Here is a 26,939-nt window from a genome sequence, read left to right on the forward strand (position 1 = left end):
AAACCTATATGGACATATGGAGTTCAATTATGGGAAAGTTCTGCAAAGAGTAACATAAATCAAACACAAATTTTTCAGAACAAAGTCCTGAGAGGTATGCTGGGTGCATCCAAATACTATAGGCCTGATTTCCTACATCGAGACCTTTACATACCCGCAGTCAGTCAAGAAATCAAGAGAATTGTAAGGGGGCATGAGGAAGGACTCCATTCTCTAAAAGAATCAAAATAATCATACCATCTGATCTTGTGTAGTGTGTAGTGAGGTACAGATATTAAAAAGTTTAGCAGTGATATTTATAATCATTATTTCACCAGAGAGTGAGTTAGGGCCGATGGGTCCTCCTAGTTATATACCTAGATTTAAGTTATCATAAAGACAAAGTGTAGGTTGGACGGAAACGACTTGTAACAATATATTAATTAAATAATAAAAAAATTATATTCTTATTGTTGTTTTTGTTTTTAACGATTTAAAATGGTGATTTTGATATCACTTGACTTGAAGCTCAAAGAGGACAGCTTGCAGAACTATCAGACAACCACGCAGTTAATGAATCAACTGTTTCCAGACGTTTACGTGCTATGTGAAACTCCAAAATTACGAACAATGTTCCTCACGCTAATATCCAGACAAAAATAAGTGTTCCGTAATGTATTGTGACTGGCGATAAAAAATGGATCTACTAAGATAATCTCAATCTCAAAAAGTTATGGCTTAGTCCACAAAAATCATCCACGTAACTAACGAAGCGGAATATTCAAAAATAATAAAATAGATGATCTAGTCTTGAACACTGTATTATCGCAAAAAAATCAACAATAGCGAGTAAGAGGCGCAAGAATTTTGAAATTGATGCTCGAATTAGATGTTCTGTCGCACCCAGCATACTTAATAGACATAGAACCTTCTGATTACTACTTGCTTTGATCGATGCAAGATGATCTGTGCCAGCAGACAGTTTTGAAATGCTGAAGACATGAATCTTATCTCACCATTTTGCAAATAAAAATGGGAAAATGTTATAGAAGGTGATAGAAAATAATTTATAAATAAAAGCTTTTCTAAAGTGGAAAAAATCTCCTTAAAACGATCAGAATATTAAATGTCATGCATCTAATATTCGTTATCTAATTCCTACTGAACTACATAGTACTTATGCAATGTAATCCATAAGATGTACATACAATTACGAATTTATACGTTAATTATAATACGTACCATCTGCTTTAGCTATTAGTGTAAAAACAAGACTTGTTTCTGAGTTAAGTACTTCATCGGGTAGAATCTGCTCTACTTTTATTCCGAATAAATTGTTATCGATTTGGTTTATTTCGAAATATTTCCTATAATCCGTTGAATCTATAATTTCATTCATCAATTATTGAATAAATTTTAAATTGTCTATAAACTTACTTTCAATATAAACAGTAACACTATCTGCTTTTTTGACCTTTATATCATCAGACATGGTAACAACTGCAGTGCCGTTACTAAAATATTCGTAAAATCCGGAATAGCTGAATTTTAAAAATGATGGACCTGCATCTGTTCCATCCTTTACCGGCAGATTTATGATGATACTAGAAGTTGCTAACACAGTTTCGTCCGATTTTCTCTTGGCAGTTATAGTGATTGGTAGATTTTCGTTTTTTTCTTTAATTTCACTTGTTAACATTTTGGTACTTTTCACACTCCAGACTGATGCACTTTCATCTAAAGTAGTTTCAAAATATTCACCATAGTCTGAAAATGTAATGTTATTATCTTGTTTCTTAGATATATAAAGATGTTAGTACCTGATAAACTGATATCTACAAGTGAAGTGTCAGCTCGGCTAATTTCCATTGAATCTATTTCAATTTTAGATTCATCATCCGTCTCAGAATAGTAGCCTATGTAAAAATTTTCCTTAAAACTGAGACCTGGAAGTTTTAGTGTCAAGACGGAATCTCCATATTTCACACCCGCTTTAGATATAACCATCGGCACTTGTAGTTCGGAGTTAGCAGTCAGGATGCTGTTATTCAGTGGCGTAAGAATGTCTGTAATGAACTTGGATGTGCTCTTGTCGTATTTTATATTAAAATTTTCTGAATAAGCTATAAAAAATATATCTATAAGTGGTGTGTATTGCATATATTTTAAATATAACAGGTCAATTGAAATGTCCCCGGTCTACCATAGTAACACTCATTTTTTGGAATTTTTTTTTATTAAACATAATTCCCTTCAAGGGTGATACATTGATTTTAGCGACCCTCCAAATTTTCGATACAATTTTTGTAGTACGATTTGTCCCTTGCTTCAAAATAGACCTCAGTTTCGACGATCACCTCTTCATTCGAGGAAAATTTCTTCCCAGCGAGTATTATTTTGAGATCCGAGAACAGGAAATAGTCGCTGGGGGCCAGATCAGGAGTATACTGTGGATGAGGAAGCAAATCGAACTCCAATTCATGGATTTTTGCCATTGTTTTCACTGACTTGTGACACGGTGCATTGTCTTGGTGAAGCAGCACTTTCTTTTTCGTCAAATGCGGTCGTTTTTCGGCGATTTCGTACTTCCAATAGTCCAATAATGCTATATAATAGTCGTTGTTGATGGTCCTTCTTTGTTCAAGGTTGTCAATGAAAATTATTCCATTCGTATCCCAAAATACAGACGCCATAACCTTGCCAGTCCACTGGTGCGTTTTCCCTCGCTTTGGAGCGGATTCATCGTGTGCAGTCCACTTGGATGACTGTCGATAGGACTTCCGAGTGAAATTATGGAGCCATGTTTCATCTATTGTCGTATATCGACGTAAAATTTGGCTTTATTACGCTTGATCATCTTCAAATACTGCACCGAATTATTAACTCGTCATTGTTTTTGGTCAAAAGTGAGCTCGCGCAGCACCCACATTGCGCAGAGCTTTCTCATACCCAAATATTCGTGAATGATATGATGTACACATTCGGTTGATATCTTTCGAGTGTCTGGTATTTCATTTAATTTCAATTTACGGTCATTCAAAATGATTTTGTGGAGTTTTTTTGATATTTCGTCGGTAACAACCTCTTTTGGGCTTCCACTGCATTCACCGTCTTCGGTGCTCATTTCACCACGTCTAAACTTAGCATACTAATCCTTGAAGGTTGATTTTTCTGGGGCAGCTTCCGGAAACTCGGCATTAAGCCAAATTTTTCCATCAACTGTGTTTTTCCTCTCAATAAACAATATTTACACACGCGAAATTCTTATCCATTTTTTCACAATAACAAAAGTTGTTTCACTCAAAATGCTGTACACGTATTTTTTGGGGGTTAAGGCTCATTAAAAAACATATGGATTTAATTCTAGTAGCACAATCTATGTGTCACGCAGGGAACTTTTCAATTAACCTGTAAGGTTGTACCAAATTTTAGGCAAGATTTAAATTATATGTAAAACAATGTAATTTTACGTTATCATTTTTTAGTAAATTATATATCTGATCATTCCTTCATTGTTATATTGCGTAAATGCGGCAGAATTTCTCACATGCATAACAATCTTATTTTTTATACTTACACAGTAAAACTATATCAATATTTTCATCATCCGTTACTTGAATGTCTGAATCGTCAGTAATCACTATGTTGCCATTGCCATTTTCGTCAATGATATATTCAGCTTTGTAATGAGGACTACGAAAAGCCACACTAATCTTATCAGGCAACTTTAGAATGAGAACGGATTTACTGTAGTCACTAGAATCGCCATTTTGGGCTATTAACTCAATCACCAAATTTGTGTTATTGCTCAGCACATCGGTAGTTAACTTTTCTTCAACCAAAATATTCCATGTTTGAGTGCTTTCATCATATGAGAATAAAAAGCTATTCTCAGCTAGCGAGCATTCTGAAATGAATAATATAATAGTAATAATTAAACACTAAATCTGAAAAATTAATTCTATCATTTACTAATACATATTATCATTTATAATCTACATTTAATTAACATGCTACATTTTTTGTTAATTTTCATTGAATTATAAAGCCTATTTGGATTTATTATTTAGCCTTATAGGGGGTTGCACTAAAACATCAAATCGATTAGTAATCCAACGCTGCAAAAAAAGTTCTTTGGCGTTTATCGCCACGTAACCAACAAGTATTCTACTGTTACCTCGAAACCAAATAAATTTACGGTTAAGTTATCCAATATTTGGCATTAAAATATTAAATAAGGCTACTCAATTACAGCAACATGGAAGCAATACAACTCATAGTTATAAAAAACTATAGAATATGTCTAACTGAATATAGAAGCGAACTTCGTATATTATAATATTATGAGTCTAATCTGTGAGATTTTTTAGGAATATTTACTGTTAAAATATGCAATATCGTCTTAAAAAACACATAAAAAATATGTTTTGTAAAGAAGCAATTTTACATTTGAATTCCTATGACATTCGAATGTTTCCTTCCACTATTTTTGTTACAGCAAACAAACATTAGCATAAAATTCAGCGTAAAATTGTGTTGCCCTTTTCATTTATTTTCTGTTAACTAACATTCCTATGTTACGAAAGATGTGTAACTGCAAAAGAACTACATTAACAACAGATAGTGATACAAAATATTATACAATATAAATACAAATAAAACACAACTAAAATATGTAATGGCTACCGTAATAATAAATAATGTATATGCGCAAGCTAGTATATCAAACTCACATATAATAGTTCATTCAGCAATAACATTTGAAGCCTGCTCATACTGAATATGAAAAAAAAATAGATTTTTAGCACAAAGAAAAATATTTTAAAATATAACACGTACATAAATATTTAGCTTAATACCTAAATTAAAACTATTTATCTATTTACAATATTGTTTTCTAACTACTACTAACTGATAAGTTTGAAGTTGGCGCCGAGCAATAATTTACAATTTTTTGTATTTGCCACCAAATCATATTATTATTTTTGCATTGTTTGGGCTCGGCACCGACTTCAAAGTGATCACCTTGTATTGTAAATAGATAAATAGGTTTAGGTAGGTATTAAGCTAAATTGTCTGTATATAGTAGAATATAAAATACGTGAAGCAGATAGGTTAAAGAAGGTTTCTGTTTATTTCTATTTAGTTGTTACAACGATTCTTATGTATGTATTATATTTTAAAATGTTTTCTCTATGCCAAAAATAAAATTTTAATTATTTTTAATTTTGAGTGATTGAAGACGGTTCCGTTTTGTTGTTAAAATATTTTATTTTTCTCTTTTTAGTGCTAGATATTTACTCAATACACAAGTGCAGCCCCCATGAGGAGAAATAAAAATAAAGAAGCAATGATTGTAAATGAGGAACGTTTCTGGCCTCGGTGTCCGCTACCTAGCGTAGGTGATTTGACAAATGTTTTATATAAACTAGAACAACAAAAAGTTATTCTCCGCAATGGGAATCGAACCCGCTACCTCCATTTGGGAGTTAGACGCATTAACCATTACACCTCAGAAGCAGTTTTCTGTAATATTTCTTATATGCTCTAGTTAGTGTTTAAAAAGCAAACTGAATGGATTTGTACTGAACAACTTTCGATTGGTTGTCACATCAGGTCAGTAATAGCATTATATACAAATATCTGAATATTATAGATAAAAAATATGTGAAAACATTGTACGCTTTTGATATGTGAGCGTTTTCCTCGATTTCTGCCCCTTTTCCCATCAGATCCTGCCTTGGTTCCAATCGAGAAAACAGCGAACATACGTTAAAAATATGCAGTCGAACATAGAATCTCCTCCATTTTCGATGTCGGTTAACAAAATACATAACATCGTGGTAATCTACAATAATCTAATTTTGATTAATCAATTAAATCACAGAAAATTTCTCCTTGAAGTAACAGGGTCCAAAGCATAATATAGCATACATCCGGAAAAAATGTTAGAATTTTATTTATAGGAAGCGTAGATTGAGTGAACAGCAGTTAGAATATAGACAAAAATATGAAAACTAGGGCAGCTTATTATATTATCTTTATATGAAAATCTAACAAAAAGAGCTAATGAGATCACCTACCCAGGAAAGCAAAATGATTCAGTCCTTATAACTGTAGAAATGCTAAAACAATTTTCTAGAGAAGCTAAATAGTGAATCTTAGCAACCTATGACTTAATGCAACCTTTAGACTAAAAGATGTAAATGGATATTGGAAACAGGCGCGCGTGAGTATGATACCAAAGGCTTGTAAACAATTTAATGATTTGAAATGTTACTGAACTATTTCTTGCTTAAAAACTTTGTTTAGAATTTTATTAATTTTATGAAATTATTCATTTTTTACATATTATAGATAATTAAACAGGAGAATATTGAGAATGATATCGGCCATTTATTACAAAGCAATGCGTGAATACATTAACATCATATGTCCAACGGGCTTTTCAGAACTAAACAAGAGGATGAACATTCCACATTGGAGAAAGGCAGTTTATCGGTTCTAACCAGTGATATTCTTGAACAGGAAGGAATTAGCCAGATTCGCAGATGATTAACTTCACTATTAACAGTAAAACTATTGAGTATACAAAATTCACAGTACAAAAATAGACCGTACAAAATAATGGCGAATAGAACTAAACAAGGTCAGCCACATTCGCAGATGATATATCACTAGCAGTAGATAAAAACCAAAAAACTTCTATAAAAAAACAACAGGCAGGTAGCGATCAAATACTATAACTTGAAAATATTAAAAAATTGTAACATTTTAAAAGTGTTCTAAGTGGTCAGTATTGAGATATTTTTGGTTTTCTCGAATTAGCTAAGGTCTATATTTATTTCAAACAGAACTAACCTGCTTTAATATTAATATCAGCGGGATTAGCATCAGTAAAGGCAATTGGATCATTTAACTGTACAGAAGCTGTTCCATCCTCAGTAGTTTCAATAAAATATTCAGCCGAATAAAAGGTTTTATCAAAAGCAAAAGTACTAGAAGCCTGCGGTAGTTTGACTAAGATAACAGTTCTTGCACTAACAGTTCCTGACGTAGCAATAATAGTAATCAAAATCTCGGTTTTGGAGCTCAAAATAGTTGAATTTAGATTTTGTTTCAGGCTGATGCTACAAACTCCCGTCGTAGAGTCGCAAGATCCTTGAAAATATTCTTCATAACCTAAAACAGCAATAATTATGGAGTAATAGTCGGAAATACTTAAATAAGCATACCTGGAAATGTAAGTACCACAGAAGATAGAGCAGATCCTTCTACAGTTATATTTTCCTCGATAGTGATGGTGTCAGTACCACTCTCCGATTGATCATATATCGATGAATAAGAGTCTTTGCTGAATAGGAGATTTAGTGACGGAAGTGTTAAAATTAAAAGTGCTTTTGCTTCTCCAGTTCCATCCGTCCTTACAGCCGTCAGAGTAATTAACAGTGATGATTTGGAATAAATCGTAGATTCTGGTAAATTTTCTTGAACAGTGGCGGTCCATTTGTCTGATGTAAATTCAATTTTGAAATAATTCTCGAATTCTGCAAAATTTTATACACTTAATATATTACTGAAATTTACCTAACAAAATATATTTGATAACTTATAAGAGCACTTCTTATATATTAAACTTAAACAAAACAATGTCGAACAAATTAATCTCAGATTTTCTGATGTATAATGGCGCATTCACCATTATCTGACCCATTTGTTCGTATCTTCATAAGAAGTGAAGCGCCACTCAGACAGGTCACGACCCATATATCGGACCAAGTAATAATCAGGACAAGGTATTGAGAATACGGCGGGTGGAGTAGCACTTAACATTTTAATGTTTGTAAGTATGTCTTCACCGGTTTTGCAATATGTGGTCGAACATTGTATTAGTGAAGATGAACATTGTTGTGTTTTTGCTCATATTCCGGAAATATTTTATGTAGTGCTCAGCTTAAACACGTTGCTTGTAGTCGATAGTGATCCAAGTAGTCCATTGACAGTTTCATAGAGCTTTTAAATCCTCGTCTTTAATGTATTGGCCGTCCAAAAAGCTCTTTCTGCTCTTCGGTATCAAAATCACTACTTTTAAGACATCGAAACCAATATTCACATGTTGAAATTAATGAAGTATGATTGCCATAAGCTTCACACAGCGTTCGATGACCTTCAGTCGCCTTTTTCTTTGAATTCATAGTCCAGATATATACATCTTTGTTCAATAAGTTTTATTTTTCAATAATCGCAAGGTCAAAGGCCTTCTTCTAGTAAAGTTGATACACTCCTAAAGTAGTAATTTAGGTAAAATACTCTTCCATAGATTCATTTATATCTTTGATTGGTGAAAATGTTTAAGGAATTATTAAAAAAGATCCAATAACCAGAAGTGCCAGGATCTTAAATCAAAGGTACAAAATGGATGTTGCTCCTATTTCATTCATATTAATTCGCTAGCTTTCGAACTGTATTTTACTGTTGATGATTGTAAAAGGGTTATTTAACTGTTCTTTAGAATTTATTCTGATAATTTTTGCGAATTTTTACACTCAGTTGATACAAAAATTCCATTTTATCAGTTTGAAAGATATTAGGGAACAAAACCCCTTTAATATTCGAAAAATCTGATACAAGGACATTCTTGCTAAATTCGTCCTGAACTAAAGAGCACAAAGCTTTTTGAAACTCATCATCGAAAATCTAATAATTACTTGACACAAATACAGAAAAAATCCAACGATATTAATGAGCATTAGGTTAGAACGTATGAAGAGAGCATGAATACTAACTATTTTGTAGATATGGTGAATGCATGAGATATAATTCACTGATTAATTTTATCAAGAGTGGTGTAACAGGTCAATTCAAAAGTCCCCGGCCTACCACAGTAAAACACATATTCTTGGCAAAATTAGTTTTTTTTATTCAACATAAGCCCCCTTTAAGGGTGATACACCGATTATATCCACCGCCCAACTTTTCGATACCATTTTTGTAGTTCGATTTGCCCTTTGCTTCAAAATAGGTCTCAGTTTCGGCGATCACCTCTTCATTCGACGAAACTTTCTTCCCAGGGAGCATTCTTTTAAGATCTGAGAGCAGCAAATAGTCGCTGGGGGCCAAATCTGGAGAATAAGGTAGATGAGGAAGCAATTCGAAGCCAAATTCACGGGTTTTTGCCATCGTTTTCACTGACTTGTGTATTGTCTTGGTGAAGCAGCACTTCCTTTTTCTTCAAATGCGGTAGTTTTCGTCCTTCAAAGTGTCCAATAACGCTATGTAATAGTCGCTGTTGATGGTCCTTCCATTTTTAATGTAGTCAATGAAAATTACTCCATACGCATCCCAAATTACGGTTGCCATAAACTGGCCAGCCGACTGTTACGTTTTCCCACGCTTTGGAGCGGGTTCATCGTGTGCAGTCCACTCGGATGACTATCTATTGGACTTCGGAGTGAAATGATGGAGCCATATTTCATCCATTGTCACATATCGACGTAAAAACTCGGGTTTATTACGCTTGATCATCTTCAAACACTGCTCCGAATCATCAACTCGTCGTTTTTGGTCAAAAGTGAGCTCGCGCTGTACCCACTTGCATAGTTGATATCTTTAGAGTATTTCATCCAATTTCAATTTACGGTCATCAAAATCATTTTGTGGTTTCGTTTTTATTTTTGTTTTTTATCCATTTCTTTTACAATAACAAAAGTTGCTTCACTCAAAATGTTATAATTTACAAACTAGTGATCCGACAGTTGTCATAATTCATCACGCATCTGTTGAGGGTTAGGGCTAACTAAAAAACATATGGATTTAATTTTTTTATTAATTTTAATTTAATTCTAGTAGTGCTATCTATGTGTCAGGCCGGGAACTTTTCATTTGACCCGTTACACAATTAGTAACAGAAGAATGGAAAAATATACAGTTATATCAAATTTCTTGACAACGAAACACACTGTCGGAGGAAACAAGATATAAAGTGAAAGGGTAAGTATGCTCTTTAATGAAAGTAAAATACATTACTTAGATATACAATTGTTAATTAGGTGTATTAGGCCTTCAGGTGTTGCCATTATATAAAAAAGGCGCCTAGAGCTCTACCTCATGGGTAGTGTGAAAAAGAGTTCTAATAATAAAATAATCTTAATCAATAAACTATTGAGGCTATAAAACTAACTGTAGTTTAAATTATTCGATAATATATGAATTAAAAGTACTATAATATTAAAATAAATTATATTTGGTGACATTTTCATTTAATCATTTTATGTGGGATAGAATTTTGTCATATGTCAAAGCTAAAATAAAACTCAGATCTCAAGCGGTAACGTTGCTACGTTTTGACGTCATAATTGGAGATGATGTAGGTTAACGGCTATTTTGAATAAACTATATTAAGTAAATATAACATGACGTATTAAAAAAAATTAAATTTTATAATAGAAATACAAAATGTTTTTTACTGAGGTTGAATTGAAGGTTTTGTTTACCACTTACCTCGTAATGTCACTAAGAATAAAATATTCTATAAATTTGAATTTGAATTGATACTACTATCGTAGAGGAGAAAAGATTCATATTTGTGTAAAGAATTGCAACATTATCTAGTTAGCTTATGTTAACTAAATTAACTTATGTTATATTAACATTATATAAAAAATTATGTTAATAGTATTCTTTATGTATATTAGAAATATTTATTCGTATATAAATACATTTTATTGCTTTAAATATATTGTTATTAGTCTTCAATTTTCTAGGTATAACTTTCGTGACCTCTATTAGAAAAATATTATTTCTTTTTCATTTACATATTAACTTTTCCATTGCTTACCGTGTATTGTAACTTACCATTTTCAACAGAAATAGTTATCTCCGAAGAGTCCTCATTGTTAGAAAAACCGATTGTGTCATCCAAAGCAACGACATCCGTGCTATCCTTTTGGACTGAGTAGGACCCTTCGTAGTAAAGGCTGGAAAATTCCAAATTATCCGAAGCAGACGCTTTAGGTGCAGAAATGAAGACCATGGCCTCAACACTGCCACTTTCAGATTTAGCAGTTATAGTTAAAATAATATTAGAATTTTCATCAAAATCATCGCTAGTTAAAGGATCCTTAGGTGTTATGTCAAAAGTGCTGCTGTTTAAGTCAAATAGATCCTTCTTATCTAAAAAAAAGCTTTTATATACTCTCTGATATTTATGATATTATAAATATCCGTACCTCCTGATAAATTTACTGATGTAGCTCCAGATACAGCGACTGCATTATCCCAACTGATGGTGTTACTATCAAAACTATAGCTTCCGATATAGTAATATTTTGAGAATACTGGCAAAGATTTAATGATGGTAATAACGAAAATAGCACTAACAGTGACATCTGTAGAAGCAGATAAAGTAAGCACTACTGGGCTGGTGGTATCCAGAGGCATGGCATTTTCCGTTTTAACGCTTAACGAAAATGTTGATGTTTGGTCGTTAAAAGACAAATCAAAGTAGTTCTTCGCATCTGAAAAATAAACGGTTGTCCATTAAAATTAAATGATGTATTAACGTACAGATAACAAAATGAAATTAGAAAAAATTAAATTTCACATCATATTTGTTTCATGCTTGTTTTTTTCGATTACCTTCTAGAAGACGTGGACGTTTTCATATAAAGTATATATTAGGATAGGCAAAAGACTGCTTCCATATAAATAATGTAACGCGTATGCTCACTTTGCATGCTATGTTTTGTGGGTTATATTTCAATGTGATTTTTCTGCAATTTAAACAAGCGATCCGAGAAATGTGTGACCTCTCAAACTTCAAAAAAGATCAATTCATTAGTGTTTCACAAGCCATAGTATCCACAGTAGTATCCAAGACAACACACACAATACATGAGAAAACATCATCGGAAGGGAGGAATAGTGGGCGAATCCTAAAGTTTCAGAGACCGACGAACATTAAAAAGGAATGTGGCCAGAAGGCATAAAACCTTCGCGGCATAAATTGCTAGAGCTCGCTTAAGTAATACTGGCTTGACAAAAATAGTACGGTAAGAGTTCCACAAAGCCAACAGTCACGAAAGAGCTGCAATTGCGAAACCCGAAGAGAACAACGATCATGAAACATGAACACTTAATAGGAATAATATGGTAGTGTCTGATCATGGTTTATGAACGGACAGTCCCAAAAGGGTCATAAGAAGTTCCAGACCATCTGTTTCTTATAATCTAGCATGGGAGAGGTTCATTATTCACATCATTGGTGGGATTACTGCGAATTAACCTCTCTATATCCACAACGAAGTTCTTACTAGGATCAGAATATAACAAAACAGCTTCATTCTTGGTTTAGAGGTCATCATATATCTTCCCTAGCCAGCACAATCACCAAACATAAAAATAAGTAAACCCTAATGGCGAATTTTAAAGCATAGAGTGAATATTCATTTCTTAGATAGATATATAATTCTTAGAACAGATTCTTAGAATATCTGAGTAGATTTCAAGGGAATATTGCTAAATGCTTGTACCAAAACAAACGCGAATTTCTTCAATGATATTGGTTATAGAAATATATCTTCACTTTTTGTTATGTAACAATAATTTACCGCTAGATTCTCCCACAGAAACATATAAATGTAAAAATGATAGAAATTAATACCTCATTAATATATTAATATTGTGTATATATCAGGTGTTATTATTTTCTATATTTATTAAAACCAAGTTGTCAAACTATATAATTCTAAATTTTACAATAATACAGGATTTTCTTAACAACTTCAGGAGATTCCAGAAATAAGGTAATTTTTATCTCAACTCATTCAACGTGCCGGAATCAACTTATTTATCATTAATGTTGGTTTTGAAACAATTTAGTACTTCAACTCAAAGCATTCTGTATTACAGTTAAATGGAGTTTGGGTAAATGTACCGTAGTTCAAGCTGTAAGTTGGATTAAAGGTGCTCATTCCCTAATTATGAAATATTGAATTTAGTACACATTCATTTTTTGAAAAACAGCTGTTTTATTTCACGAATTGCTGGCACATCACAGTTAAAAGTGTGGGGCCATTCCATGCAGGCCATACTACGGAAATTTGAATAAAAATAGTGCAATTCAGAAAATCAAACTGGCAACGCAAGATACAGTCGGTACTCAAAAATAATTTTACTACAACTGTAAGGGTAAAGAAGAACTACAACTGTAAGGTATTTACATCGAACCAGTTTCAATGGTTGGTTTTTTCTGGAAGGAAAAGTTATATTGCGCAACTGATGATACGGCTCGGATTGCTAGAAAAAAAAACAGCTTGTTAAGTCTGACTATGAGATGTGACTAGTAAGGCGTTTAGAATTAAGGATTTCCTTTATATTAATATAGGATTGGAGCGGTTGTCGCGGATTTTGTTCGTTAAAAATAATATTATTTTAAATTAAATGAAAATTATCTATTTTAAACCCTACACATTCCATAACTTATTTACCCTAGAAGTATAAAAAGTCTAATATAAACGAATTTCCTAACACTTTTTTACATCAACTAAAATTAATCGCAATAACATTGGCTGATGTTGCAATACAGTGTCACAATATTTCTGTTACAACACTTACCATAGAAGAATTTCAATTCTTTCGTAGAACTAACCTTTAATTTAAAGGAAATTGTCCAATAAGTTCAGAAAAATGTCAATTTCGGATGGGCTCTAGTGCCAAATACTTAAACTGCCAAGATAGGGTATAATAAAACTAGTATATCTACTTAATGCTACGCTGGGATTCGCAATATATGCTTAAAGTAATTGAACATAGCAGAATTATACCGTCATGGTCCTTAAATTAAATTATATTTAACAATAAACACTCGAAAAATGAAAAGGTACATCGTATTACGGAAAATTTTCGGAGAAAAGCAAATATGTTCAGTTATGGTTATAGGCTTCACCCTAGCCTTTGACAAAGTATGGCATGAGGGCTTCGAATACAAACTGGATATAAATAACAATATTGAGATAACTGTAAATACAAACATACAAACTGTACAAAGATCTGTCATTAGCGCTACAGAGTGGACTAAGATAAAATTGGAAACTACTAATAACAAAATAGACTAGCTGTCAGTTTTTATTGGTTATGGAATAATTCCGTATGCGAATGCAGAAATATATTATTATATATTTACACCTGAGCTTGCCTTGAATCTCAAATGGAGAGGACATGTTAAAATAATCGAGCAAAAATTTGCATGAAATTCAGGAAAATGTGGTGGTTTCTTGGACGATAATCCAAATTAACACTCCACAATAAACTGTTATTGTAGAGACAAATAAACAAATATAAATTACTGAAAACATTGTAGTAATAGGACGGCTTGACAACATCGCACTTATCGGGAATGGTTGAGTTTCGAAAGGTTATTTACCAGGTTGAAGAAATGAAAAGCCCTTTTGACTGTAATCTAGATAAATTTTGTGTGAAAACTCCGCCGTATTTTAAAATTATATGGAGTGCAGTAGTGGGGAAATATCCCCATGGAAGACTAATAAAATATATGCCTGAAATCTCAAATCTAGACTTCAAAAACAACATCTTGGAAAAATTATCAGATAGTCATAGATAATAGCCATTTTATTCTTAAAAATACCAATGACTTATATTTAGAGTCAAAATTAGGAAGAGAAATTACTAAAAGGTCGGTAGGACTGCTAAACTAAGAACCAAATATTAAGACATTTATATTTTAATTCTTTAAATGGTTTTTATATGTTCCGGAATAATTCCGTATGTGAATGCAGAAATATATTACTATATATTTACACCTGAGCTTGCCTTGAATCTCAAATGGATGGACATGTTAAAAATAAACGAGCAAAAATTTTCATGAAATTCAGGAAAATGTGGTGGCTTCTCGGACGATAATCCAAATTAACACTACACAATAAACTGTTATTGTATAGACAAATAAACAAATATAAATTACGGAAAACGTTGTAGAAATAGAACGGCTTGACAACAGTGCACTTATCGGGAATGGTTGAGTTTGAAAAGGTTACTTACCAGGTTGAAGAAGTGAAAAACCCTTTTAGCTTTAATCTAGTTAAACTTTGTGTGAAAACTCCGCCGTATTTTAAAATTATATGGAGTGCAGTAGTGAGGAAATATCCCCATGGCAGACTAATAAAATATATGCCTGAAATCTCATATTTGGGCTTCAAAAACAACATTTTGGAAAAATTATTGGATAGTCATAGATAATAGCTATTTTATAATGTGTGCCATGTGCCTTTTAAATAAAAAAAATTCTTAAAAATACCAATAACTTATATTTAGAGTGAAAATCAGAAAAAGAAATTACTAAAGGTCGGTAGGACTGCTAAACTAAGAACCAAATATTAAGACTATACATATTATTATATTTTCAGAGTTCAAATCTTCTTAGCAACTTAAATTAAGTCCTTTGGTATTCCAAAGATTGATCAATGCTTAGTTTTCTGCAGGATAATTACTTATAATATTAAGTCATTATTAGATCATTACATGATTTTGCTTTAATGCTTAATGTGCTCTAATATCTCCTTACGTGTGCCCTTGATGTGCTCTCTCCAGGAGAGTTTGTAGTCCATCCTGAAGACCAATCATTTAATGGATGAGGAAAAATTCATAGACAGAAGTTAAAATTTTAAAGCATGAAGAGGCAGACCATTGAGCGATGGCATTTGACAAAGACAATTCTGCATTATACTGGTAGTAGAGTTCAAACTTGGCGAAGAATAGAAAGGGAAAAATTGGTGACACTTGACGATTTTACCTGTCACTTTTACGCAAGAGCTATGATAATAGTCTCTACATTGCTCTAATTTTAGTATCTGTACCACCGAAGCGAGCACGTTTATAGGAAGATGTTTGACAACTTAATAACATCTGACAAAAGAAACGTTTTATCAGACAAATACTTAGGCGAGGCTATATAAAACAAGTTCTCAAATCACTAGACAGTATGAGGAAAATTAAAAAATCAAATCTAATCAGTTATATCTAAAATTATATTTTAAATAATAATGTTTCAATAATTTTATAACAACTTACCTCCATTAAGATCAAAAGTGACGTATGATGGCTTATTGGTCTTTAGAACTGCACCATTGCCTGTTTGAATTAAAGTTGGCTGTGAGTCCTTTGTATAGTTATAGGTAAAGATTGTATCCATGAAACTGGGTATATCCAAGCCCGTACTAGCATCTACTTCAAGGGTAATGGTTGCCGTTGTAGTTTTTGGTACTTTACCTGTATCCTAAAATTATTTGAACGGCATTAGGATGCAAAAAGTGTATTCAAATAAGTTTTAATATTATTTATTAATTTAAAGAAATTTCTTCTAATAATTGAAAAACTTTTAAGCATCATTTATAGAACATAAACCCATGCTAAGACTTAATTACTTTCCTAGCACTTGGAAAGAGGCTCAAATCATTAGGTTTCTTAAACCTGGGAAAAAATCAGAAGACGTCTCCTCTAATAAGCCTATTACCTGTAATCTCTAAATTATACGAAAAACTATATATTAAGACATTCAAAATAATCACAGAGGAGATAAAAAACGATAAAAAATATTGCTCCGCTGCATTTCTCGATATTTCTCAGGCCTTCGACAAGATGTGGCACACTGGAGTGCATGTTAAATTGTAAAAGCTTTTGCCCTATATGCACTTTAAACTGCTGAAATCGTACATGACGAACAGACATTTTATTGTCAAAAAGGGTGACGAATACACCGACCTACACCCAATATAGTCGGGTGTTCCGTAGGGCAGTGTTCTTGGCGCGCTGTTATATTTATTGTCTACAGATAATCTACCGACCTCAAGAAACACTACTGTTGCAACATATGCTGACGATACAGCGGTTTTATCATCACACGAGGACCCAATATCAGCCACAAGAAACCTTCAACTTCATCTTAACTAAGTCGAATTGTGATTGAAAACGCATCAAAGTTTTCGTCAACAAAGTCACCACAACAGTGACATTCACCCTTTGTAGAAGAACATATCCCTCAGTAAAATTGAATAACCATGAACTTCCACAAGCAGACACCGTTAAATATTTGTGAATGCATTTCGATCGACGTTTGACATGGAAATAACATATAGGGACAAAACGTAAACAGCCTGGGATTAAACTAAGTCAAATATATATATATTAGCTGAGAGGGCGTAATTCTAAATTATCATTAGATAAGAAGGTTTTTCTGTATAAGTCAATTCTTAGGCCCATTTGGACTTATGGTATTGAACTGTGGGGTACTACTAGCAAATCTACATAGATATCCTCAAGATATCCCCATATTACGTGACCAACAAACTGATTCAGATATCCCCATAGAACCCATAACGATTGTGATTGGGAGTGTTAGTGCCAAGTACTCTGAAAAACTATTAGTGCATCCCAATACATTCGTCAAACAGTTAAAAGTGCACGATGACATATAGTGATATACATAAATGATGAATACATAAAGTGATATTTAATAATCTCTAGAATAAGCTAGAATAGTTTTTAGAATAAGTTAGGATAGACTTTAAAATAAGTTAGAATAGTATCTAGAATAAGATTTATATTATAAGTTGTACAGTAGATCACTTACTGAAGTGATCTTCTACATGTCAGGATGATTATAATTATATAGCTGAAATCATATAATAATACTTATTGCCCACGGGCAGATTGTTGAAGTTCTAGAAGGTTAATAAAAAAAACTTGTTCTAGAAGGTTAATAAAAAAACACTGATAGTTATCAATCGATAGCTATCAGTGTTTCTCAATCAATGTGTATCAATTTACTAATCCGCATGTCGAAATTTTACGTAATTTAGTCCGATATTAGAAACGAATTTGCTGCAACATGCCAAGCATCTTCAGGGATGGAGAAGCCGTTTGAATTACTAAAATTACAATCTTAAATTGGGCACTATAGCAGAATGGACTGTCATAACTACGAAGTTGTTTAATATTTCGATGCCTTCAGTTTAATTAAAAATAATTAACTTGTAAAAAGATATTTCCTCTCAAATATTACTTTTACAATCTAATATATCCACTTGAAAAGTCGAAGTAGAGTCGGAGTCTCACTCTAAGTGAATACATAATAAAAATTTAAAAAAAACCTCACAGTAACAAATACGCGAATAGTGTAGGAAGGGTTTACAAAAGAACAATATAATGGCATTCAACTTAATATAGCATACAAGACAAGTGAACAGTTAAACTTAGAAGGTGGAAAACTTGTTGTAGACATCCAACTTGTTTGAAATAATACCCCCGAAATTAAAAGGAAAATGAAAGGAATTAATTATCCCGAAGAATTGTGCTACGGAAACGGAACTACAAAAAGCACAACAAAATAGAACACCTTAAAATAAAAATTGGTTAAAAAATACAACACAAGTATTAAAAATAGAAAAATTGGAACTAAAACGGGCAAACTTGCACAGAGCAGTTATAAGGCACCTTAGGATAAATTCGGTACACAATAACTGATAAAAAGCTAAAGCATTTGCCGGCTATTTAGAACAAAATACAAACTATGTACAACTGGGTTTGAACATAATCTACCAATCAGCTAGTGAGAAAATTTTCCGATAGAACCTGTTGCAATTAAAAAGTTTTCAAAGTTGTGAAAGGTTACATCAAACGAAAGTAAGCACCAGGATATGACTTAATACTCGAATTAAAAGATATACCAAGAAAGGCAATTATAAAACTGGCTAACTTATGCAGCATTTCGATTAAAACATATCCCGGGTGTTTGGAATATGGCTGAAGTATTTGTGATTCCGAAACCTGGAGAGTATAAGTAATCGAAAGTAAATCAGTACATATTGAATTTACCTCTGAACAAACTATTCAAATACCAATAAATATGAATGATTCGTTGGAAGCACCAATCAAAAAGGAAATAAAGAACTCGAGTTAAAATAGAAAAAAAAATATTGGTTATTTGAGACAAAATCTAACTTCTATACTACATTGTATGTGCTAGACAAAGAACTCTCCCCTTAAGAAGGTATTTATTGTAATTTCATGTAATTTTTAATGTTTAACAGTTACCTTATATAGAGAGATGTCAAAACCACCGAATACAATAGTTAGTTTAGTAGTCTAGATTAATACTTCTTATTTTCACAAATTGATATCGCTGATCAAAATACACGCCAGTGCAAATTAACGTATAAAAATAATAATTCAAATTATATTTTAATATCGAAATACTTGAAGATGTCACAGCTTGTCCATTATTCAGTCAATGTGGTATTTATACTTACCGTCGCTGACAAAGTGTAGGTTTTACTCTCAGTGTAAGATAAAACTTTCGCCGTTTTCACCACAGCTTTGTATTTCTTATCATCCATGCTTAGAGTCGTTACTTCAAAATCATCGCTATCGATCTCAAAAATTATATCCGTGTTATCAAAATCAATATCAGTAACGATGATATCACCACCGTATATAGTGACATCGATTTTTGGCATCAGAGGAAAAGGTAAGTTGTAAGAATAACTATTACTGCTAAATGTGGGAGGATTTTGGTTTGTATTTTCTACCGTAAGTATTAACACCTAAAAATATAAAAATTTCAATGAACACAAGTACTTGTTAATATCTTAGCCTATCTTAATTAAAGCTGAACCAACGTTGTAATTATTAATTGGTTAATCTAAATCATTCAGAACAGAGGTGAGAGATCGGTAACATTAAATAAAAATCTCTACTCTTTACGACACTTCATGGCTAGAACCCACTAGGTACCCAGCAAAATACATCGTAGTGAATTAATTATTTAGGTTTGTGTATGTTTTCTCACGTTAAATAGGCATTTGTTGAGTGTTCCAAACAAAATGTTCCATCGTTTTCTATAACTTTTTCCCATCTCTTTGGCAACATGTTATAGCTAGTCGAAAAACGATGCTGATTTTGCTTCTTCAGCATTTTAAAACCGAAGAAGAAGTGTAGAAGTGGTCAAATCTCTGATCAAAATACGTTTAAATGCTTAATAAAATGTTGCATAGAAATACATTGAATAAAACAAATTAAATATGAATATGAGAAAATATTCTTGAGGAGTGGCTGAAATCTCGACATTATTCAACAGAATTTTGTGGCAAATATCCATCCGGTATCAGTCGAATGAAGTTAGATTGAACGTTCGTCCATATGTTACACAACCTGATTGTTCTTTTATTCATGTGCAGACGGGACCTTGTAAACATTGTATCTTTGGGATTAGGAGGTGATATATGTTCCTGTGTGCATTGAATATAGATTTGATGCTATGTTTCTTTACTTTCCTTTTAATATTAATGGTTTGCTGTTATTTGAGGACATGGATGGAGCTCTAGGAATATTTGTGTTCTTATTATCTTATTTATACCAGCTAAACTGTAGATGCTTCAAAATTCTGCCTGCTCCAATTGCGCTGAATCGCAACATGCTGACAGAGCAGTTTCAAATCAGTAGACGAATTCTTAGTATTGTATTTAAAGCAACAATAAAACTGAAAGTGAGGGAGTACGTTATGTATTCTAAGCAGTGATTTTTTGGTTATTTCCGTATTATTCAAATTATTAAAGAGTTATGGTAAATTTAGATAAACAAACGATTAAGAATAGTATTATGATATAAAGTTACATTTTGCGTTTTGTAGGAACTACAAACCAATGAATCCGCTTTGTAGAAATGTATAACCAGCTCTGAAAAAATAGACGACAAATTCGAAAATTATACCCTGATACAAACTAACGAAACTCGAAAATAGCACGGATCATCTTCTTCAATCTTCTTTTTAGTTTACAAGATATTTCCAAGTCACAACATCTAAGATGACAAGATAATATCATAGAAAAAATATTCTTGGATAAGAACTTATAGTAATATATATAATTCTGGAATATAGATGCATTATAGTAAAAGTCATTTTGTAAAAGTTGAATAAAAAGTAAAATACAAATTATAAATTTTAACGTATTTCTTAAACAAATATTATATATTAAATATAAATCTCATCTTAAACCTCAAATTCTGTTAAAAGAAGTTTTAGTACCATAATGTTTTAAATTATTCTGTTTACTCTATTATAAAAAAAAACATGATTAAATTAATAAATAGTGGTCAAATTTCGACCACTGGACGATCATTAGTTACCATAAATACACTGAAAGTAGTAAGGTATTATAAATTACTCTACCGTTTGACTGGAAGTGCCTTGGCACGAAAAGACCAATTCAAGTGTAAGGGGCTCTCCTTTCGTAGATGAGGCGTCTGCGTTAATGTTGGCAAAATTTTCAGTAGTATATAACTTAAAGGTACCATCGTTTGATGTACTTCTAAAGTACCCATAGTCCGTGTTTTCGTCCAGATTATCACAATTAACAGTCATTTTACTGATATTTGCGGAATACGTATAAGTATATATTTCGGTATTTATTTGTGAATCGTTAATCTGAAGGTTTAATAAAATCTCCTTGCATATTTGACCTAAAAATATATATAATTAGTTAATTCTTAACACTGACTTTCATTGAAAATTATAACATATGTTATATTAGGGATTTAATGAAATATCGAAATGACATATGAATAAAAAGTGATTAACAATTTTATCCATTCGATTGACAGTTGTCATTAAAGTCGCACAGTTGTGGGTAAATTAATTAGATCAAGTTAGTTAGTAATCTAAATTTTAATCGTCGCAAAAGATTAAAAATAAAGTATTTAGCAACCTTTATTTTTACGCAAAAGCACACACAGGGATAGACAAAATAATTTGAACACCACGCTATAGTTTCAATACGCTTTATTCTGCTGTCAAAATAAGTGCTCAGTGTAACGTATGAACTCTCAGACTACAAAAGAGGGCAAGGTCTCGCAAAGTCTTGTAGGTTTTATTTTGGTGTAGTATAGGGTTTCTTCTACAATCAGTGCGAAAACGGCCGAATTATTTAGCATTTCACGAGTGAAAATATTCACTTTAATGATAGTGTAGACAAAATGTAGTAAAATATCATCGGCGATAAGGAATAGTAGAAGGAATAGGCGAAACTCAAAGTTAACTGATGGAGACTAACGAACATGATGATTGAATTTAAAAATGATTGTGGTCAGGAGACATAAAACTGTCGCGCGCCAAAAGTGAAGACGAAACTCTAACAAAGCCAACATTCATGGAGGAGCTGAGATTGCGAAATGTTTTATAATGGAACGTCATTGTGAAGCTGTGAATGTATGTGAATGAATGTGGTGCAACAGCCATAAAACCTGGACTGGATAGGAAGAGAGAAGGATGATTGGAAGAACATGTAGGAGAATGTTTGGTCTGATAAACCATCGCTTACATTGTTTTCTATAAACGACCGGATTACCATGATTACATATGACCACATAACTTACTATGACTAGCATATTACGGCTAAACACTGCGATATTTTAAGATGGTAATGCGTCCATACACACAGCCAAAAAGTTCATTCTTGGATTGGATCATTATAATACGATCAAACATCTTCCCTAGTCAGCATAACTTGCAGATCTCAACATAATTGAACGATTGTGGGGAATTTTAGAGCACACCCTGAGTTATGTTTAGGTACAGGAATGTGATAACATTCCATTGGAAAATTACAGCAATTTTAAAAGCAAACAACTTACGCTCAGTAACTTATTAAAAAAAAATAATATATAATTTTGTCCATCCCCTTATTTATCAAAAAGCAAGTAGAATACGTTACTATAAAGTATGCCATGGGGAGTGAATTAATTAAATGGTCTATCATTTAAAAGAGCAATTTGTAGCTTTTTGAAAAAATATACTGATTTGGGTTCGTCCAATCAATCAAATTATTTAACGACTGGCGAACTTATGCTATGCTGGATTTTGACCAACATGGGCTTGAACTTCACGAAGATAACATTGATGGTGAATGCAACTGGAGTAAAGTGTTTTGCCTTAGAAACCCTCAAAAAATTGTCGATAAATGAAATTAAACTGGTCAAGCGAAAATTAAGTGTCCTTAAAAATTAAGAAACAGATAACAGCACCCGAGTAAATACAGATAGTATAGTGTCTTTAACAGCAATAGGGGAATGGTTTAAGAAAATTTGGGGCAGTGTCCAGTTTAACTCATCAAGCAAAATGCTTGCAAGAAAAATTTAGAAAAATGGGGAATGTTATAATTCATAAAATTACACTTTATTCCATATCATGAAAAAATAAAAAGTAAATATTACTTAAACGGTTGAGACTTTAAAACAATGCTGGGTTATGAACACCAAATCTATGTGGTAGATTCTGTATCAGCTGTTACTTCCAATTTCAAATGCAAACTTTAGGCTCTAAGATGTGGTAAGAAAAATAATTTGATATACTTGTTAAAGCATGTGAAAAACATCTTGTCCAAATTGCCAAAATTGTGACCTATACTATTTCTAAACTGATGTTGTTTTAAAACTTAAAAGGTAATTCAAAAGTAGTTAAAAGTTCAGTTAAAAGTACTTTAAATTTCAAAATGACTTCGAAATTTGTCAAAGTAATTTTCTACATGATGGAACAATTGAAGAAATTCATCGCTCGTGAATGAAATAAATCAATGTTTTACGCCATCTATTTATTGTGACTTTCCTATAATTAAACATCTCCAAATTTTTATTACGCAAAACAAGCTTTTGATATCCCGTTGGCAGTCATAATCGCGTCATCTATTTTATTATCCAAATGATCACCAAAGGTACAGCAATTGAACAAATAGTTTATCGGAAACAATAGTGAACTCACGTTATCAACACGTCGAATTCATTTTCTATCGCATTTTGTAAATTGGTTTTAATATCAGACAACATTTTCTTTCTAATTTTACTATAGTTAGAAAGAAAGGCAATGCTGTCTGATACGTCCTAACATGTAACTGAATCAGCCTCATAAAATTCGTCTAGTTGTCAAATATCTGCAAAATTATTCAAACATTAGTGATAATTATTAGAGGTTGAAAACTGGCAAATGTTGTTTTGAAGCTTATTCTAGTAAATTTAAAATCGCTGCTTAACATATGTGATTACTCTGATTGAAAATGTAAGTGTTAGAATAACATTTGGTTAGGTTTTGTTAATCATAATATTTTTTAGTAACTCATTGTAGTTGAAGATGCAGATGCAGAGAAAGACCAAAGGCGATTACTATGGAGAAACCACCCACAAACAATCAAGTGTTTTCTCTGGTTTGAAAAGCAGTTGTTGAAGAACTAGAAGGAGCCATCAGTAAACCATACCATACTACAGTGATAGAAAAGGTCCCAACAAGTGAATTGGCATTACAGAAGCTGTAATTAAAATAAAATATAAATTATATAACATAAATTAAGTCTTGAAGATACCATGTTAAATAGTGTTTTCGAAAATCCGATCTCAATCCCAACCTTTTAACGTAACGTAATTTACTTTTTTAGAAATAGTCCTGAAAGAAGATGATGGCTGAACAACATGGTCACAAAGTGTAACATCTTCCAATTTTAGCCTCCAGGGATACTATAAGAAGTTTGGAAAAGAGTTCAATATAAATATTAAAAAACAACTTGAACATACGAATTATCGTAGCTATTTAATTAATTGTAGTCCTCCTATAATATATACATCGGATGCACTATAATGCTAAAATTAATTATATTTTATAACATTTTTGTTTCATTATTTTATTTACATTACAATGTTATTGCAAATTAAGTCAAAATTAAATGCGGCAACATTGCGACATTTTGACGTCATAAATCTAAATGACGTGTGTTTACTGTTTTATTGGATAATATATGTATTAGCTTAAAGTACGAATAGTGATAAAAAAATTATGTAAATGCAACCGTACATTGATTTACTTCACTTTCCTTTAACGGAGATATTAAACACAACTGTCTTATCCATCTAATATGCAAAGTCCCTTTCAGAGCTACTATTTTCGCTTTTGGAAATTTTTCAGATCAAAAAGGAACACTTTAGGTGTCGCGAGCTTGTGTTAACAAAATGTGAGGTGAAACCAGGATATACAGGAAATAATATTCCCCATTGCACCTGTTAATAATGAACTAATTTTGCAAAAGGCTGTGGGTAGAGTTATGTGGGGTAACCGTACTCAGCTCGCAAGTGTACGCAACATTGTTTTGATGGTGCAATTCACAAGCGGTCGAAGATTGTCGTATTTAGATAGCATTTGACCCATAAGCAAGTTTGTCGCGTGACAGAATTATCGGTAAAGGGCCTAGATACTTATACTACAATATTGTTTTTGCAACGTTTGCTTATTTATTTACTTGAAATTAATTTATATGACAAAGGCATTACAATAAATCTATATGAGTATACAAAGTGACAGGGAACTGGGGAAACTAATACAAATTTTATGAGAATTCACATATTCAGTATAAGAACATTCTTGTCTTTTTTATTTTTATATTTTACAAAAAGTGTTGACGCAAGTAAGGGGGCAATAAAAAGGGGCTAAATGTGCACTGTATTGTATTACACACACTAGCATTGGGCCTATAAAATAATTTTATAGATTTTTAAAAATTTGCAGCTTTATTAAGAAAAATCGCTATTTTTCTCCCATCTTTCAGACAATTTATGGATTCCATCTCGAAAGAATGAATGCATCTTTTGAGGCTATCCACAAACCGACCGAATTTTTGGTTTCTTCATAAGAAGTGAAGTCCTTCTCAGAGATGTCATTACCCATATATCGAAACTACTAGGAATTTAAAGAGGTATGGTCTGGAGAAAACGGCAGATAGGATAGCACTTCCCATTTTAATAGTTCCTAGGATGTTTTTAAATGTTTTGCAACATGGGGTCGAGCATTGCAATGCCGATTAATAACATTGTTATGTCTTTGCTCGTACTCCGATCACTTTTTGCACAGTGCTAATTAAAAGCGCATTAATTGTGGTCGATAGCGATCCCCATTGATGGTTTCATTAGGTTTTAGCAGATGATCCCACGAAATACAGAGGATTTGGGTTATCATGTTGGATCGACTTCTCATCACCATCAAATTTTTCGATTGAAGCAGCATTTCACGCATAACCAAACGCCCTTCAATGGCTCTTGGCTTCAATCCATACCACATAAAATACCCACGCTTTTGGATCATTCCCATGATCCAAAAGACACTAACCAGCATTCACTCGTGAACGATATCGTGTATAAATATTTATGGCGTCTGCATGGCCGATTTAACAATGATTCCATTTAACATTCCTAATATTTCGAATGCTGCTGAAGTGCATCACCCACCACCAAATTCTCCACTTTGTAGACATCATAACATCGAATTTTATATAAACAAAGCCAACAAACAATCAATTCGAACTGATTCAATTTACAATATTGAACAACATTTGGACTAACAAATTATTTCATCTTAGATTCTCTGCAACATTCTGAATACTCACGAGCCGTATATTCATTTAATCAATATAAGCCTATTGCAAAAAGCAAGTCACATTCACGACGCAAAATGCCAACAAATCGAAAACAGTCATCAATAGCCCAAATACGAATAAAGATACAAAAAAAAGAAAGTGAAAATAAATCGACCAGAACACTAAGAAAAGAAAAAAATCAAAGATAAAATTCGGAACCGAAATCAAACCAAAATTCTAAAATAATATTAGGAAAAATCCTAAAACTAAAGAAAAGAAGGTATTTGGTATAGTTAAGTGGAGTTCGGGCAATAGTAAGCTTAAGCTACAAAGTCATCCAAGGTTGATTGTAAGTGCTTAAAGATCCCCTAGCTATAAACTGTTAAAGTAAAACATATTAAAGCTTTGACGAACGTTTCTAGTTCATGAATTTCAAGTACATGCATCACAGTTTAAAGAGTTTTAGGGTAAATGATGTGGCTCGGTGAATGGAGGTAAAACGAA

At 32.4% G+C, this 26,939-nt stretch overlaps 1 protein-coding gene and 1 non-coding gene across 2 annotated transcripts in view; both read right to left on the reverse strand.

The window, feature by feature from the left end:
• Positions 1-26,939, reverse strand: part of LOC143202315 (uncharacterized) — a 38,191-nt gene that overhangs the window by 8,299 nt on the left and 2,953 nt on the right. The window contains exons 2-12 of the mRNA XM_076413768.1: positions 21,221-21,510; positions 19,302-19,595; positions 16,066-16,270; positions 11,208-11,495; positions 10,834-11,151; positions 7,215-7,526; positions 6,841-7,161; positions 3,557-3,886; positions 1,800-2,102; positions 1,417-1,746; positions 1,222-1,362 (exon numbers count right to left, since the gene is read on the reverse strand). Coding sequence (XP_076269883.1) covers positions 1,222-1,362; positions 1,417-1,746; positions 1,800-2,102; positions 3,557-3,886; positions 6,841-7,161; positions 7,215-7,526; positions 10,834-11,151; positions 11,208-11,495; positions 16,066-16,270; positions 19,302-19,595; positions 21,221-21,510 — 3,132 coding nt within the window. The remainder of the gene's footprint in view (positions 1-1,221; positions 1,363-1,416; positions 1,747-1,799; positions 2,103-3,556; positions 3,887-6,840; positions 7,162-7,214; positions 7,527-10,833; positions 11,152-11,207; positions 11,496-16,065; positions 16,271-19,301; positions 19,596-21,220; positions 21,511-26,939) is intronic.
• Positions 15,760-15,866, reverse strand: LOC143203291 (U6 spliceosomal RNA). The gene has a single exon (XR_013007314.1). It is a non-coding gene; the product is annotated as a U6 spliceosomal RNA (small nuclear RNA).

This window comes from Rhynchophorus ferrugineus, unplaced genomic scaffold (assembly GCF_030347505.1).
Source record: "Rhynchophorus ferrugineus isolate W39M unplaced genomic scaffold, kcgeb_rfMv2 rfM9, whole genome shotgun sequence".
NCBI classification, from domain to species: domain Eukaryota; kingdom Metazoa; phylum Arthropoda; class Insecta; order Coleoptera; family Curculionidae; genus Rhynchophorus; species Rhynchophorus ferrugineus.